The 14191-nt window shown below is 44.9% G+C and overlaps 1 protein-coding gene across 1 annotated transcript; it reads left to right on the top strand.

Annotated features, from left to right (window-relative positions):
- Positions 1-7261: 7261 nt before the first annotated feature.
- On the top strand, positions 7262-8439 carry LOC120667451 (transcription repressor OFP13-like). The gene has a single exon (XM_039947518.1). It carries the CDS (start codon positions 7336-7338, stop codon positions 8221-8223), a length of 888 nt encoding a protein of 295 aa, XP_039803452.1. The 5' UTR covers positions 7262-7335; the 3' UTR covers positions 8224-8439.
- The last annotated feature ends 5752 nt before the right edge of the window (positions 8440-14191 follow it).

Raw genomic sequence — 14191 nt, 5'->3', positions numbered from 1 at the left:
TTCACGCTGCTCGCGTCCCGGTTACTCCGACTCTCCGAGGATACTATTATACGATGTGAAGGGGTGCGTGTCGTAGCAACAAGAGCTAGGCAAAGGCTGCGGTCTGGCGCGTCGCGTTTGTTTGCTCGCTGGCCCCTCCCTCTGTCCCTCAAGCACAGTGCTCGGCTGCCCCTCTGTGCTGCTCTGTGCTTTTTTTTTATCAGCTGCTGCTCTGTGCTACAATGCTGCGTCGTGTTTCTTTTTTCCATTTATCAGAATCTCTTGGGCGTGTTTCATACATAGGATAATTATCATCTCTCACCTATCACCTTTTACCTCTTATGCATCAAATAGGTGGGATAATTTTGGGCTAAAGTGGATTATTCCCTTAAAATCCTTAGCCCCTCCAAAGAATGATAATATGACTAATTTTCTGAAGGTCCCATAAAAAAATGAGTTCCCACACGCATTGACTCATCCACCGGTCCCCATCTCCCTTCCGACTCCATCCGCTTCGGCGCATCCTCGAGGCGCCCGCTCGTCGACGCCGCCGCCAGCTCCCACCTCGCGTCGCCTGTTCCTGACTTGCCACCATCTCTCTTCCCCGTCACCGCCGGTTCCCAACCCGCCGTCATTACCCTGCTCCGTCGCCATCGATCCCAACCCACCTTCGTCTCCTATCCACGCCGCCGCCGCCCTGACCCAACCCAGTCGCAGCAGATCGGCACCACCACCGGTAGCGTCGCACCAGATCTGCGCCGCCTACCGCCGAGGTCGACCTCCATCCGTCGGCGACCCTCCTCCTCCATCCTCATCAGCGCTAGGCCGGCTGCGAGCGTTGGGCTATGTCTCGCGTCTCCTTGGCCACGTGCTGGAGGATGTTGGCCGCGAGCGCGGGGCTGGCCGTGCGCCTGGAGGGCGGCTTGGAGCACCCCGACGGCAGATGGGGATGACCGTGGCGAGGAGCGGGAATGAGCACGAGGATGAGGGGCAGGAAGGTTACGAGCAGGGCATTTATTATGCGGGGAAGAACATTAGGCGTTCTCCAACGCCTCCCCCAAACCACCCTCCCCCCTGTGTGGGGGAGCTTTAGAGGGAGGGTGCCTCCAACGGCACCCCCTCCCCCTACGTGGGGTGGAGTTGAATCTCCCCCACGTATAGGGGGAGATTACAACTCCCTTTATATTTTAATCACGTCATTTGTTTATGATAAAAAATTTATTTGAATTTCGTAACTTGATAACAATATGTATTATAGTAGTACAAATACAGTACTATTTTTTCAGAATTTAAAAATGATAAATAAATAGTTAAAGAGTGAGGTATAGTGTATAGGGGGAATGGATATGGGGGGAATGGTTGGAGAGAAGGAGTTATAGGGGGATGAATCTTTTGGAGGGAGATAGTAAAATATAGTAAATAGTACGTTTGGGGGGAGTTGGATGGGGGGAATGGTTGGAGAAAGCCTTAGAGCGAGCAAGTATTATAAGAGAATGCAAGAAGGCTAAATGTTGAGGTGGATGAGAGAGGGGAGGAGAGAGAGGAGTGCAGTAGAGAAACGGACTGCACTCCTCTCTCTCCTCCCCCATCAACCGGCTTGGGCACAAGAACCAAGAAATTTCATGAGAGAGACAAGTGTGACCTTATATTAATAGTCAAGTGCTAACTACTATATGAGTGGGCTGAGAAGTAGGTTGTAAGGATCCTTACGGCCAGCAGCTGGCTGAATTATTAACCTTGCTCTTGGTTCATGTATCTAAACAGTCCATCTTGAACTAATTAAATATTAGTTTACCAGTTTAAGGCTAAACATTAGCCCTCAAAATTATTTCTAGGCTAAGGTTTGAATGACCCTAGTAGCCATGTTGAGGAGCAAGCAAAAACAGCTGAGGTACGTTGCTGCTGTCGACCCGTGACGGATCCACACCGTTCCCGTGCTAAGCTAACCCAGGGCCGGCGCGCGGTTCCTCACGTTCTCTAGGGGCCTTGGGACCTGGACCATGACATAACGTCAACACTCGTGGTAACATGAACATGTAAGAGTATGCTTTATTGCAATTTTTTTAGATGAAATATGCTTTATTGCAATTTTTTTAGATGAAATGTGCTTTATTGCAATTGAAACAGTAAAACCAATATATCAAAGCCACGAAATCTAAAGCAATCGGTTATACGCGATGCCGCCGTGGACACGAAATAAAAGCGTCCCTGCTACAGGGTACCGACAGACTCCATCCGCTTCGGCGCATCCTCTAGGCGCCCGCTCGTCGACGCCGCCGCCAGCTCCCACCACGCGTCGCCTGTTCCTGACTTGCCACCATCTCTCTTCCCCGTCACCGCCGGTTCCCAACCCGCCGTCATTACCCTGCTTCGTCGCCATCGATCCCAACCCACCTTCGTCTCCTATCCACGCCGCCGCCGCCCTGACCCAACCCAGTCGCAGCAGATCGGCACCACCACCGGTAGCGGTGCACCAGATCTGCGCCGCCTACCGCCGAGGTCGACCTCCATCCATCGGCGACCCTCCTCCTCCATCCTCATCAGCGCTAGGCCGGCTGCGAGCGTTGGGCTATGTCTCGCGTCTCCTTGGCCACGTGCTGGAGGATGTTGGCTGCGAGCGCGGGGCTGGCCGTGCGCCTGGAGGGCGGCTTGGAGCACCCCGACGGCGGATGGGGATGGCCGTGGCGAGGAGCGGGAATGAGCACGAGGATGAGGGGCAGGAAGGTTACGAGGAGGGCATTTATTATGCGGGGAAGAACATGAGAGCAAGAATTATAAAAGGATGCAAGAAGGCTAAATGTTGATGGGGAGGAGAGAGGGGAGGAGAGAGAAGAAACGGACTGCAAGCTTGCAGCCGGCTTGGGCACAAGAACTAAGAAATTTTGTGAGAGATACAAATGAGACCTTATATTAATAGTCAAGTGCTAACTACTATATGAGTGGGCTGAGAAGTAGGTGGTAAGGATCCTTACAGCCAGCAGCTGGCTGAATTATTAACTTTGCTCTTAATTCATGTATCTAAACAGTCCACCTTGAACTAATTAAATATTAATTTACCGGTTTAAGACTAAACATTAACCCTCAAAATTATTTCTAGGCTAAGGTTTGAAAAACCCTAGTAGTCATGTTGAGGAGCAAGCAAAAACAGCTTAGGTACGTTGCTGCTGTCGACCCGTGACGGATCCACACCGTTCCCGTGCTAAGCTAACCCAGGGCCGGCGCGCGGTTCCTCACGTTCTCTAGGGGCCCTGGGACCTGGACCATGACATAACGTCAACACTCATGGTAACATGAACATGTAAGAGTATGCTTTATTGCAATTTTTTTTAGATGAAATATGCTTTATTGCAATTGAAACAGTAAAACCAATATATCAAAGCCACGAAATCTAAAGCAATCAGTTATACGCGATGCCGCCGTGGACACGAAATAAAAGCGTCTTTGTGGACGAAACAAGCTGGCTAGGGACATATTACAACAACATATATAAATTATAAAAGTGTCCAAAAAAAAGTCAAACCCTTTGAAGTAAGTTCGATAGCCTCTAGTTATCAATTATTAATAATAGCTATTTGTGTTTTTTTAGAAAACCGGGCATATATTACATATATTTCTTAAAATTTACATCCCAATTCTTACAAAGACACCCTTGAAGAAAATAAGAACTACAACTTCGTCCTTGTAAAATCCTCCGGTCGTCCTCTATTTGTGTGTTACCCACCACTACTGCAAAAAAAGTAGTCTAAAGTAATATCCTAAATCGTTACCTATTTTCAAAACACGCAACATTTTCAATAGAACTTTGATTTGTCCCAACACGAATCACCGACGGTGGACCCGGAGCGTATACTAAGAGAACCGATCAACAACACTATATCACCGATCAAGAACGTGAAAACAGAATAAAGTTCATGTTGAATAAAAAACATATCGCAGAAAAAAAGTATCTGCTACGACCCATGCGCCTACCATTCGCTAGTGTCACTATGCACAAGTCCCGCGCGATTCCTTTCTGGCTCGCGTTGGTTGCATCACGTCCTTGGCTTAGCAATGGTGCGGCTAGGACGGTTCAGTCAGAATGTGAGATCCCCCGTCGATGACACAATAGGAGCAAGAGCTGGCCAGGGTTGTTGTCACGTACTAGTATTTTTATTTAGTGTTTATAATGCTCAGGATCTTCTGACCGTGGCTACATATGGATATATTTGCTAGTCCATATCTAAATTAACCATATAAAAATATTGTGAAGTAACCCCTGACGTGCGTGGACTGATGGATGGAATTTTGAACTCGTGAACTCACGTTCACAATTATGGCAGATCTGAATTTAAAAAAATTATGGCAGGTCAGGCGCGCGCTTGGGTCCATCAGAAAATCGAATATAAACTATCACTGATCTGAACGCACACAATGACATAGGGGTGCTAGTGGGTTAGCGCTGTGCATCTACAGACAATTGGCGACATACACACTGAGAGATAAATGGAGCTGTTTGTGTGATGGGCTTAAATCCTGCTAGGTAGTAGCTGATGGGCTTAAATTGTCATGCTGAATAGTAGATGGGTTTGGGCTCCAAATGCAGCTTGACAGAAAAAAGGGAAATTTGGATCCGTACGATTAAAAGATCTCAAAATTAGATATATATCATCGTTATCTCACTGACATGTGGGGTTCACAGGAGTCAATGACATGTGAGTCATGACGGTTGAGAGATATTTCTTGCCAATTCAATTGGCTAGAGCAGCTGGCTATAAATATTTATAGACATGAAATAGATGAGAGGAGATCTAAACATACATCATAAATAGAGAAAAAAAAATACTTACAACAATAGGTGAAAACCAGTTGTTCTAGCTTATAAGAGAATCCACAACATTGATCCGTTTATTTTTCATGTTGAAATAGAAAAATACCGAATATATAGTTCTACATATGTAACCATAAACAAAGTGTTCAAGGATCTAGTATAGACTAAATAGAGTGATCAAAACGGGCCACCAAAAAGTGAATGAAAGCCTTTCAAAAAATTATCTCCAATCCAAGAACAAGACCTATGTTTCAATAGTCATAATCATCGCATGAACACAAAATATTATAGTATATTAAAGATTAACTAGAGCAGAGTTCATATCTCTCTTGTCCACTATATTGTTCAGATAACAACAGTAGCGGTAGATGCAATTAGTGTCACCAAATACATTCTACAGATAAATCGTAGCAGATGTTGTTATTTGCTTGATTTTTATTTTTTTCTAAGCATTGATGAAATAGTTAACTATTGGCCAAATAGATAAAATACAATACATGGATTATTTCAATATTTACAAATCACTTATCTTTCTATTTTTTTCAACCAAGGAAGACTGTCACCCAATAAAAGTCATGATGCTAATCGATGCTCTCATATCATTGCTCATACCAATTCTTTGATGTGCCAACATCACTTAAGATTAGAATTGTTGTTAGTCTATAGACAAATTAATCTTGTAATGCTCCAACATATAGTGGTATGATTGTTTAAGGTACTCACATGCTTTGAATAATTTTTTCTTCAAGCTTTCCTTTATCCTCATTAGCCTCATTTTAGATAATAGTTTTGTATATGCTTTCTGGAATGATATCACTTTTGTATCCTGCTGAAAGATCCATTCTTGAATAGTTTTATTTGCCATATATAGTACTTCACTTTTGATGCCTCAGTGAATGTATGCCTTGGCAATTTTTTTTAGTGCTAGAATACTTCGCTTACTTTCAGAGTAATAAAAGTTTTTGTGAAACCCACATCTCCTTTTTTAAATTTCGTTCGTAAGATGCCAGATTATTGTCTATATCATAGAAATTTGTTTTCCATAGCTAACTGCATTTTAAAGATAGTTTTGACTACAATGTTTGAAAATGCAAACTATATTATTTTATAAGGGTCCAATATGTAGTTCGATTCATTTGAGCATAAGAACATGTACATGATTTTAGTAGCACGTGCTATACAAAGTATGATGGTATGACCTTTTGGTTTACAGTTTACTACTCTATGCTCTTTTGAACGTCTGAATTTTAATGGTCCTTTCATTTGCGTGTTTCACTACAGGTTATTGTGATTCTGAAATCGATATAGATGCAGCAATGGATAGTGAAAAGTTGTACACATGCATCCTTTTTGGTGAACATAAAAAAGTTGGACTACTCTGATTACCACTAAATCAATCATGACAACTTCATTTCTCCTCCTCTTCAGACTACTATTTCCTATTCTGAATTGCGGGATTGTGGTCATTATACCAATTTTTTATTTCTAGTTCACAAATTCTACATGCATGTAGACTTTGGTTCAGTTTGTGGTTAAGGCTCATATTTTCACTTATGTTTGAGCTACAGAATTTTGCTGCTACCAGTGCCTCTGTTCATCCATTATAATCTTTTTGTGTTTCCCTCAATTTTTAAAGAGTACATTAGTCCCATGTAGAGCATAGATTATTATTTTTAGCTTTCATTTAATATGAGCTACAAACTCGTGTCTTATTCCTGAAGTCGTGATAAAAGCTTCCTATAAGATGCAGACATCCCTGATAATCTAGTTTATTAGTTCTTCTATGCTCTATGTTCCTTTGTGTCCCTATGCTGCTACGGTTAAGGAACTTGAAATTTTACAAAATATGACAATTGGGTATCTTGCTTTGCAAGGCATCCATGGTTACTTCTGTGCTTTGTTCACTACATCACATTGTCGGTATTGTTTGTTGTTTATCAAATTACCTAACATTTTTTGTGTAAGTTGAACGAAAAGGTAAATTTCTACTTGGTTTATACTTTCTAGACTATGTGTTGATTTTTTTGCTATTACTGTAGTGAGCTTTTGAATGAGGAATCTGATGGGGCTTTCAAAGCTCCTTAAAGTTAGGGCATCCCATGGAGTTAAATCAGAGCATTCCCTTTTTTTTTAATGTGTGTTAACTTCTTCCCAAACTTTTTCAATTTTATAAACTTATTGGAGTCAACTTTCACTAATAACCCCATTGTTTAGAAAAAAATATTTTATCTCAAGTGAGATGCAGTACACAACTTACAAGTGCGGTCAATGAGTGGCAGTGTCATCTTCCAATGGATGCTGTCAGACGAGGTGAACAACGATATATTTCAAGTACACCTTAGCATTCTTCACATGCGTATAGGAGGTTTATAAGATTTGTTGGACTCAACTTACAGTCTTGCACTAATCTCATTATTTAAGCGAATCATTTGATCTCATATGAGATATTGTCATACATCTCAACGTCTACCGCACTAGAGATGAACAATGATGTTTTCGGGTGAGGTTTGCATCCGGCGCTCCTTTATTTTCCCCCTCTCACAAACCCCATGAAAAGCCAAACTAACAGCGGCGTCTTCAACCGAATAAACCCCGGCCCTCTGTTTGAAACTAGCGCGTCCCCCCGCGTGCTCCTACTCGCGCCGCTGCTGCCCACATCGCTGTTCATAACAAATCCGACACCAATGGTGAAGGGGCTACCCTTCAGCTCCCTGTTCTACACCACTAGCTCGGCCCAGGACACGCCGCCGCCGTCGCCATCGCCACCAGCAGCCGCCCCACCGGCATGGATGTGGCCCTCCTGCAAGCACCCAAGAACCCAGTCCTTCCGGACCCCGTCTGCCGCCGCCAAGACGATCGCGTCCCTCTTCCTCGACTCCGGCGAGTCGTCCTTCGCCAACTCCTCCGCGTGCACGACGCGCCGCGTGGACTGCGCGTCCGACAGCCCGTCCACCGAGTCCGCGGCCTCCGCGGCCGACGACATGGCCGACGCCATCGTCCGCGGCCTCCGCTCCGACGACCGGCTCCTCTTCGAGCCGCAGGCGCCCTCCAGCTCCATCCTCGACAAGAAGCCTCCCGCGCCCGCCGCGCGTCGGGCTCGGGCCACCTCGTCCTTCGGCGACAGCGTGGCCGTGGCGTTTGACTCCGCCGACCCGTACCGCGACTTCCGGGCGTCTATGGAGGAGATGGTGTCCGCGCACGGAGTGGGCGACTGGGAGTGGCTGGAGCGGATGCTGGCGTGGTACCTCGGCGCCAACGGCGGGGACACCCACCCCGCCATCGTCACCGCGTTCGTCGACCTCGTCGCCTCCATGGCGGGGGCCTCCGCCTCCGCCTGCCCCAGCAGCTCCTCCCGCGTCTCTTCCTTCACGCTCGCCGGTAGCGAGCCGGGCGAGAGCAGCAGCGCCGGCGGCCATTTCTCCGTCCGCCTGAGGTAAATCGGACCAGCCGCCGGCCGCCACGGCCTCATCATCGTAGCAGTTTCGTCATCATGCATGTACCACTCATGTGCCAGCGAACGTGTGTGTCTGAATGCGTGCGTTATTTATTTTTTCTTTTATCTCTCTCTCTCTCTCTCTCTCTCTCTCTCTCTCTGAACTGTGAACTGCACTAGTAGCTGATCCAGATTGATGAAGTTAACTGTCGTTGCTTAAGTCATGGACTCATGGGTCGTGCCGAAACCAGCTTGGTCCACAGTTTTTTAGCTCGTTTGTGGACTCGTACGTGGTGTGCCCCGATCGATCGATCACTAGGCAGCCAGCTATACGAGTTGTGCAAAAAAAAAAAAAACGTACATGCAGCTGCAACTAACAAGTACAGCGATGCGACGTGACCAAGGTTCAGTGCCTTCACGGAGGGATGCGCCACCGGCGAAGAATATACACGTCTTATCGTCCCGCGCAAGAGCTAGCAGGTACCCAAGTCCGGATCTTGCCGGCCGGCCGGCACGCCGCGCCCGTGCATCGGCCAGGGAGGACGACGTACGCCCGCCCGCACATGGACCGGCCCCGTAGCCCGCGGGGACCCGGCCGGCCGGCGAACGAGCGAGCTCCGCGTCCACAGGCGCCGCGCGTCGTCCGTGATCCCGGTGGGATCGGGACGAACAGGGCGGGGCGCCGGCCGGGAGCTAGCGATTATATTTTCGCCGCCGGCCCGGCGGCCTGCATGCTTGGGGCACGGTGGCATCAATCATGCCATGGCCGTGCAGAGCGCATGGTCCCCGCCGGTGCACGTGCCGCCGGGGTCGACCGGCGTCGCGCGCAGCGGGTCGTCAGCCCCAGCCCCAGCAGCTCGAATGGCCGCTCGGATGGCCGCCACTGGCTGGCTAGCTAGCGTACGCGCACGTCCCGGTTGGAGCCCGCCGGCCGCTAGCGGCGTAGCGGCGCGCCGGGGGCCGGGCGCCTCGGCCCACGGGTGGTGCTCGCCTGCGATGCGAAGGCGATGGCTCAGCTCGTGACGGGGGTTAGGCGGGTGGTCACCTGCTGTCTGCTGATGCATGCATGTAGCAAGGGTCAATCAGTTCGGAGCTCACTTGGCTCACGCCACGCCGGCGGCGACCCAGCCTGTGGTGCGGCGGCGGCGACCATTTTGCAGGCCGCCACGTCCGATCCTGCGTGGCGTTTCCAGGCGAGGATATCAGTTTTAACGGCCGGTAGCTGTGGCTCATGTGGACTCTGCTCCTCTGCCTGGTGCGGAGCTGTGGTCCACGGCGTGGCAGCTGGCCGGTTCTGTCCGGCGCCCTTAAATAGTTTGAGAGCTCGATCAGATCTCGTCTGGAAATGGCGGCACCACCACCGGCCGCGTCCATCCGCCACAGCACGGCGCCAAATGAATCTTTTGGCGCGAGCCCGTGGACCATGTACGTCGGAGCACACTAGCACTTTGGCAAGGCATATAGGCCCCCACCTGACGCCTGTTCGTATATATGTATCAACTCCAGTGCTGCTACTACTACTACTCTACTTCAGTTGCAGGCATTGAGGCATAGCGTAGCGTAGGGACATCTGCAACTGGACCTTTGCACGTTATTAGTCGGCAACGGGTACGTGTTTGTTGCATAGACAGCTGCTAATTTGGCCAGGCAGCAGCCGCCAGCAGTAGCCTTTAAATTAGACCCTTTAAATGTTAAATAGAGGTTCCTTTATTTTTAGGTTTCTAAATTTGGTTCAACTTCAACGATAGCTCTCAATTTGAATTTATAATAAAGGGTTCTCTAAAACCCCATAGAAATGAAGGGTGGAGAATGGACTTTGAAGGTCTCACCAAAATAGAGGGTCTGATGGAATATATTTTTTTTGGCTTAGCTCTCTAAATTTGTGATAGGAAGCTGTTCGGAGCGTCTGCTGGAGTTGTTCTTAGCCTGTAAGCGAGCAACGACTTGCTTAATCCAACAACATTATGCACATGACTGATTTTATTAGTTCAAAATCGACAGGTGGGAAAGAAAGTCACCGACTTGTTCGTTACTACTGCCTGGGCCAGCAGCTCTGTAGTCTGTACAAATATGCTATGCATGTGTGATTGCTACCTGCTACAAGATAGACTCAGGTACTGCGTGGCCCACCTGTACATGCACCAAGTATTACCGGCTACGCCTCTGTAGCTTTGGAGCCCTCAAACACAACATCGATTGTGCAACTTAAACACCATCTAGCATATGTATAAATCATGCTGCACAAGCACTTAAAATCATTGTTAAACTAGGTGGAGATGATAAATGCACCGATTTAGTCAATTAAAGGGTTGATTTGCATCAAATGAAACATAAGGGACTAATACTACACTTTTTAATACTTTAGGGATGAAAAATACACTTTTTTTCTCTTTTTTATTTCTTCTAGGAGCGGGTCCAAAGGTAACCGCTCCAAAAAAAGAGCGGAGCTACTATAGCAGTTGACCCGCTCCTGAAAATGCATTTCTATGGGTGGGTGATGGCGTCATCCATCTCTGTAAATGGCCACCATTTTAGCGGCGGATGACACCCTTAACCGCCCCTAAAAATAATTTTCAGAGACGGGTGATGGCATGATCCACCCTTACAAATGGTCTCACAAAAAAAATTATAACCTTTTCATATGATCAGAATGAAGATAAATTTTATATCAAAATTGTAGAGCTTGACGAGATCTAAAATTTTGTAGTTAGTAAATTTTCATTAAGATCATTTAATAATCTAAAAATTATTATAATTTCTCTAGTTTGAAAATCTACAAGTTTTGATTTGTTTTCAAACAACATCAGATATAGAGTACTTCCATATCAAAATTGTAGCGGTAAGATCTAAAATATTATAGTTTATACACTATTCATTTAAGACCATTTAGGCTCGTAAGATCCTTTACTAATTTTGTCATACATATGGCTATGACTATATAGTATCAATACATCAAGCCGTATTTTTAAGTTTCTACAATCTTAATCTTTATATAGATCGAAATATATTTGGTATATTTTTTCTGTATCTATCATTCACAATAACCATAGTGTAGAAGTTTCACTTTTTTATTTGTTGTGCTATATTTAAAGATTTAGTTGAATTTTAGAATAAAATAGAAAAACAATTTTAGGGGCGGGTATAACATCACTCGCCCCTACTAATCGATTTCAGAGTTACTATAAATGAATCTCGTAGAGTCATAAATAATTGTTTATTGTGGTGGAAAGAAGAGTGCACGCGAGGTTAGACATAAGCGATTTGAACCCGGTTTATGCAGGTGTGCATATTTTGTTTAAAAAATTGTACCTCAAAAGTAAAGGGAGTTATTGTGGTGCCGGTTAGCTAGGACATTTTTCCTTTTTCATTTTGTTGTTTTTGAGTTTTTTTAAATTTTTTAATTTTCTAAAAATTGATTTGTAAGGGTGGGTTGTGATTTCACCCGCCCCTACAGATCAATTTGTAGGAACGGGTGACGGGCTCACTCGGTCTACAAATTCAATTGTAGGGACGGGTGGCACCACAATCCGCCTCTACAAATAATCAACTTTTAGCCGTGAGAACTAGGGGTGGGTACCATACCCGTCCCTGAAAATACATTTTTACATGTCCCCGAAAATCCTTTTCATAGTAGTGTCTAGTGATGGCTTCAGGTACCTTTTAGCCACGATGCATCTTTAGATATAAGTTGTAGGTCTAGCTTACACATAATGTAGGTGTGTGCACGCGCGGGTGTGCGTGTGGTGTGAGTTCGTATGTAAGTTCGGATACTATATCTTGTACTTGAAGAAGTGAGGCATAAAAACATAGATCTTACATATTTGTTAAGAATATATGGTGTTAAATAGATACAATGCACGAAGAGCTGCAAAAGCTGATGTTAAGATCGGATCAAATAAGATAAATCCTTGTAAATACATGAAAAGCTGGCAAAGCCGAGATTGAGATTGTATAAATTATATAAAGATGGTTCACCGATCAATACTATTTTTTTTTAAAAAAAATCAGTTCGCCAGCTCTCATGGAGCCAGCTTCTCCAAATCCAAAAATTGAACAAAAAATGCAATATCAAAATTAAGATCTAATTCACAACACATCACACATCACATATCAAGATCTAATTCATAGAAGTAAGAAAGCACAAGATCTAATCCCCAATACATGAGAGTAATTCACAACATATGAGATTGACTTGATTCACATCACATATAGATTTAACAGCACAATCACAAAAGAAAAAAATCAAAAAAAGGAAGCGGCGGCGGCACGCTGTCCTCGCTGGCGCCTGGTCAGCGCCCGCGCGCCAGCTGTGCCTAGTTGGTGCCCGCGCTGGCCCCCTGGGCGGTGCGTGCACCTACGCCCCTGGCCGGTGACCGCGCCCTGGCCGGTGCCGTGCGCGCCCTGGCGGTGGCTCGCCGGCCCTGCTCGCACCGGGGAGGGAGCTGAGGGCTGGAGGGAGTGAGGAGAGATTGCAGCTGAGGAAGGGCGCGGGAGGAAGAAGATAAGGTAGAGAGAGAGGAGAGGGAGAGAAATGAGAGGAGAGGAGCCACACAACTTAGAAAAATATCGGGATGGAGAGGTCGGTCGCCTTCTTTTGTAGGGGGCGGTTGTTTGAACCGGGACGGAAGGTTATCAAATGGTCCCGGTTGCAACCTCCGACCGGGATCAATTCCTTTTGTCCCGGTTAGAGCCATTAACCGGGACAATAAGTGATTTTTAGTCCCGGTTGGTGGTTTCAACCTGGATCAAAGGCCTCTGCACCCCACGTCTGTCTGGCTAGCAGTTGGACCCGGGATAAAAGTCTCCACTGGTTCCGGGTCCAATTAATGTTAGCCGGGACAAATGTGCTGGACGAAAGGCTTGTTTTGTAGTAGTGAATGATGATGATTTTGTAGTCACTGGAGTATATTGCTCGAGTGCTAGCAAAAATTGGGAGATATATAGGAATGTGTTGGCTTGTCTCAAGAGCTTATGCTTTATTTTAACTAATCATTTTTAATATTATCACTGCTACCTCCAATTTATTCATTTCACCTGTGCTTTTTCTATTTATCTCTATACGATGTTAACTTTATGAGTATGAGCAATGTGAGGTTATAGGGTTGTGGTCTCTTGCATTATACTTTTGGCTGTGTACATTACATATTGCTCATAGGCATAAATTAGTCATCATAAGAAGTACATATAAATATAAATCCATTATAATGGTACTAAATTTATAAGCCAGGATCACCAAATTCCAAGGCTAATCGTAGATCGTAGAAGTGTCTCAATCTTACTATTACTAATTGGAGGCTCCTTTCGAGCCTTCATGTGAAGCCACCTAAGATCCTAGGTGGACACTCTGAAAAAATAGAGAAATTCTATAAATTCTCACAAAAATCAGAAACATCAGTCATCAATCCAACATCTCTAATTATGATAATCATCGGATCTGTTATCTTTTCTAATAAATTACCCACATCTGCCATTATGAAAATAGACTAAAGTAACCCCCTAAATATGTATCTAAATTACCCACCGCCATTATAAAAAAAATCTAAAGTAACCCCTAATTTTTGTGTAAATTACCCACCTATGCCATTATAAAAATAATACAAATACCTCCCTAAATTTGCATATAAATTATCCAATTGTGTCATTTTTATTACAAGTTAAATTACTCATAAATCTAAATTATATAATTACAATAATATATTAAAGTGCACTAATATAAAATTCTAAAATTACTATTTTTAATATTATTACTATATTATTTATATAAAAATACTACCCACGATATATGTCACCATATATTCATGTATGATGGAAGAGATAACAACACCAATTCACAACAAATAGTTTAACTAAACATATATTGAATACATATGGAGGTGCACAAAATAAAATCTATTGTAACTAAATAACAAAAATATATATTTTAGAGTATGTGTTAGAATATTTAATAGATGAAAAGGGTGTGAGATGGATAA

The sequence above is a fragment of the Panicum virgatum genome, chromosome 3N (assembly GCF_016808335.1).
Source record: "Panicum virgatum strain AP13 chromosome 3N, P.virgatum_v5, whole genome shotgun sequence".
NCBI lineage: Eukaryota > Viridiplantae > Streptophyta > Magnoliopsida > Poales > Poaceae > Panicum > Panicum virgatum.
Note: the sequence above shows the minus strand (reverse complement) of the source record. Positions and strands in the feature narration are given on the sequence as shown.

What these genes read in the sequence shown, in the direction of transcription:
- LOC120667451 (XM_039947518.1), top strand. Translation starts at nt 7,336, where the DNA reads ATGAAAAGCCAAACTAACAGCGGCGTCTTCAACCGAATAAACCCCGGC.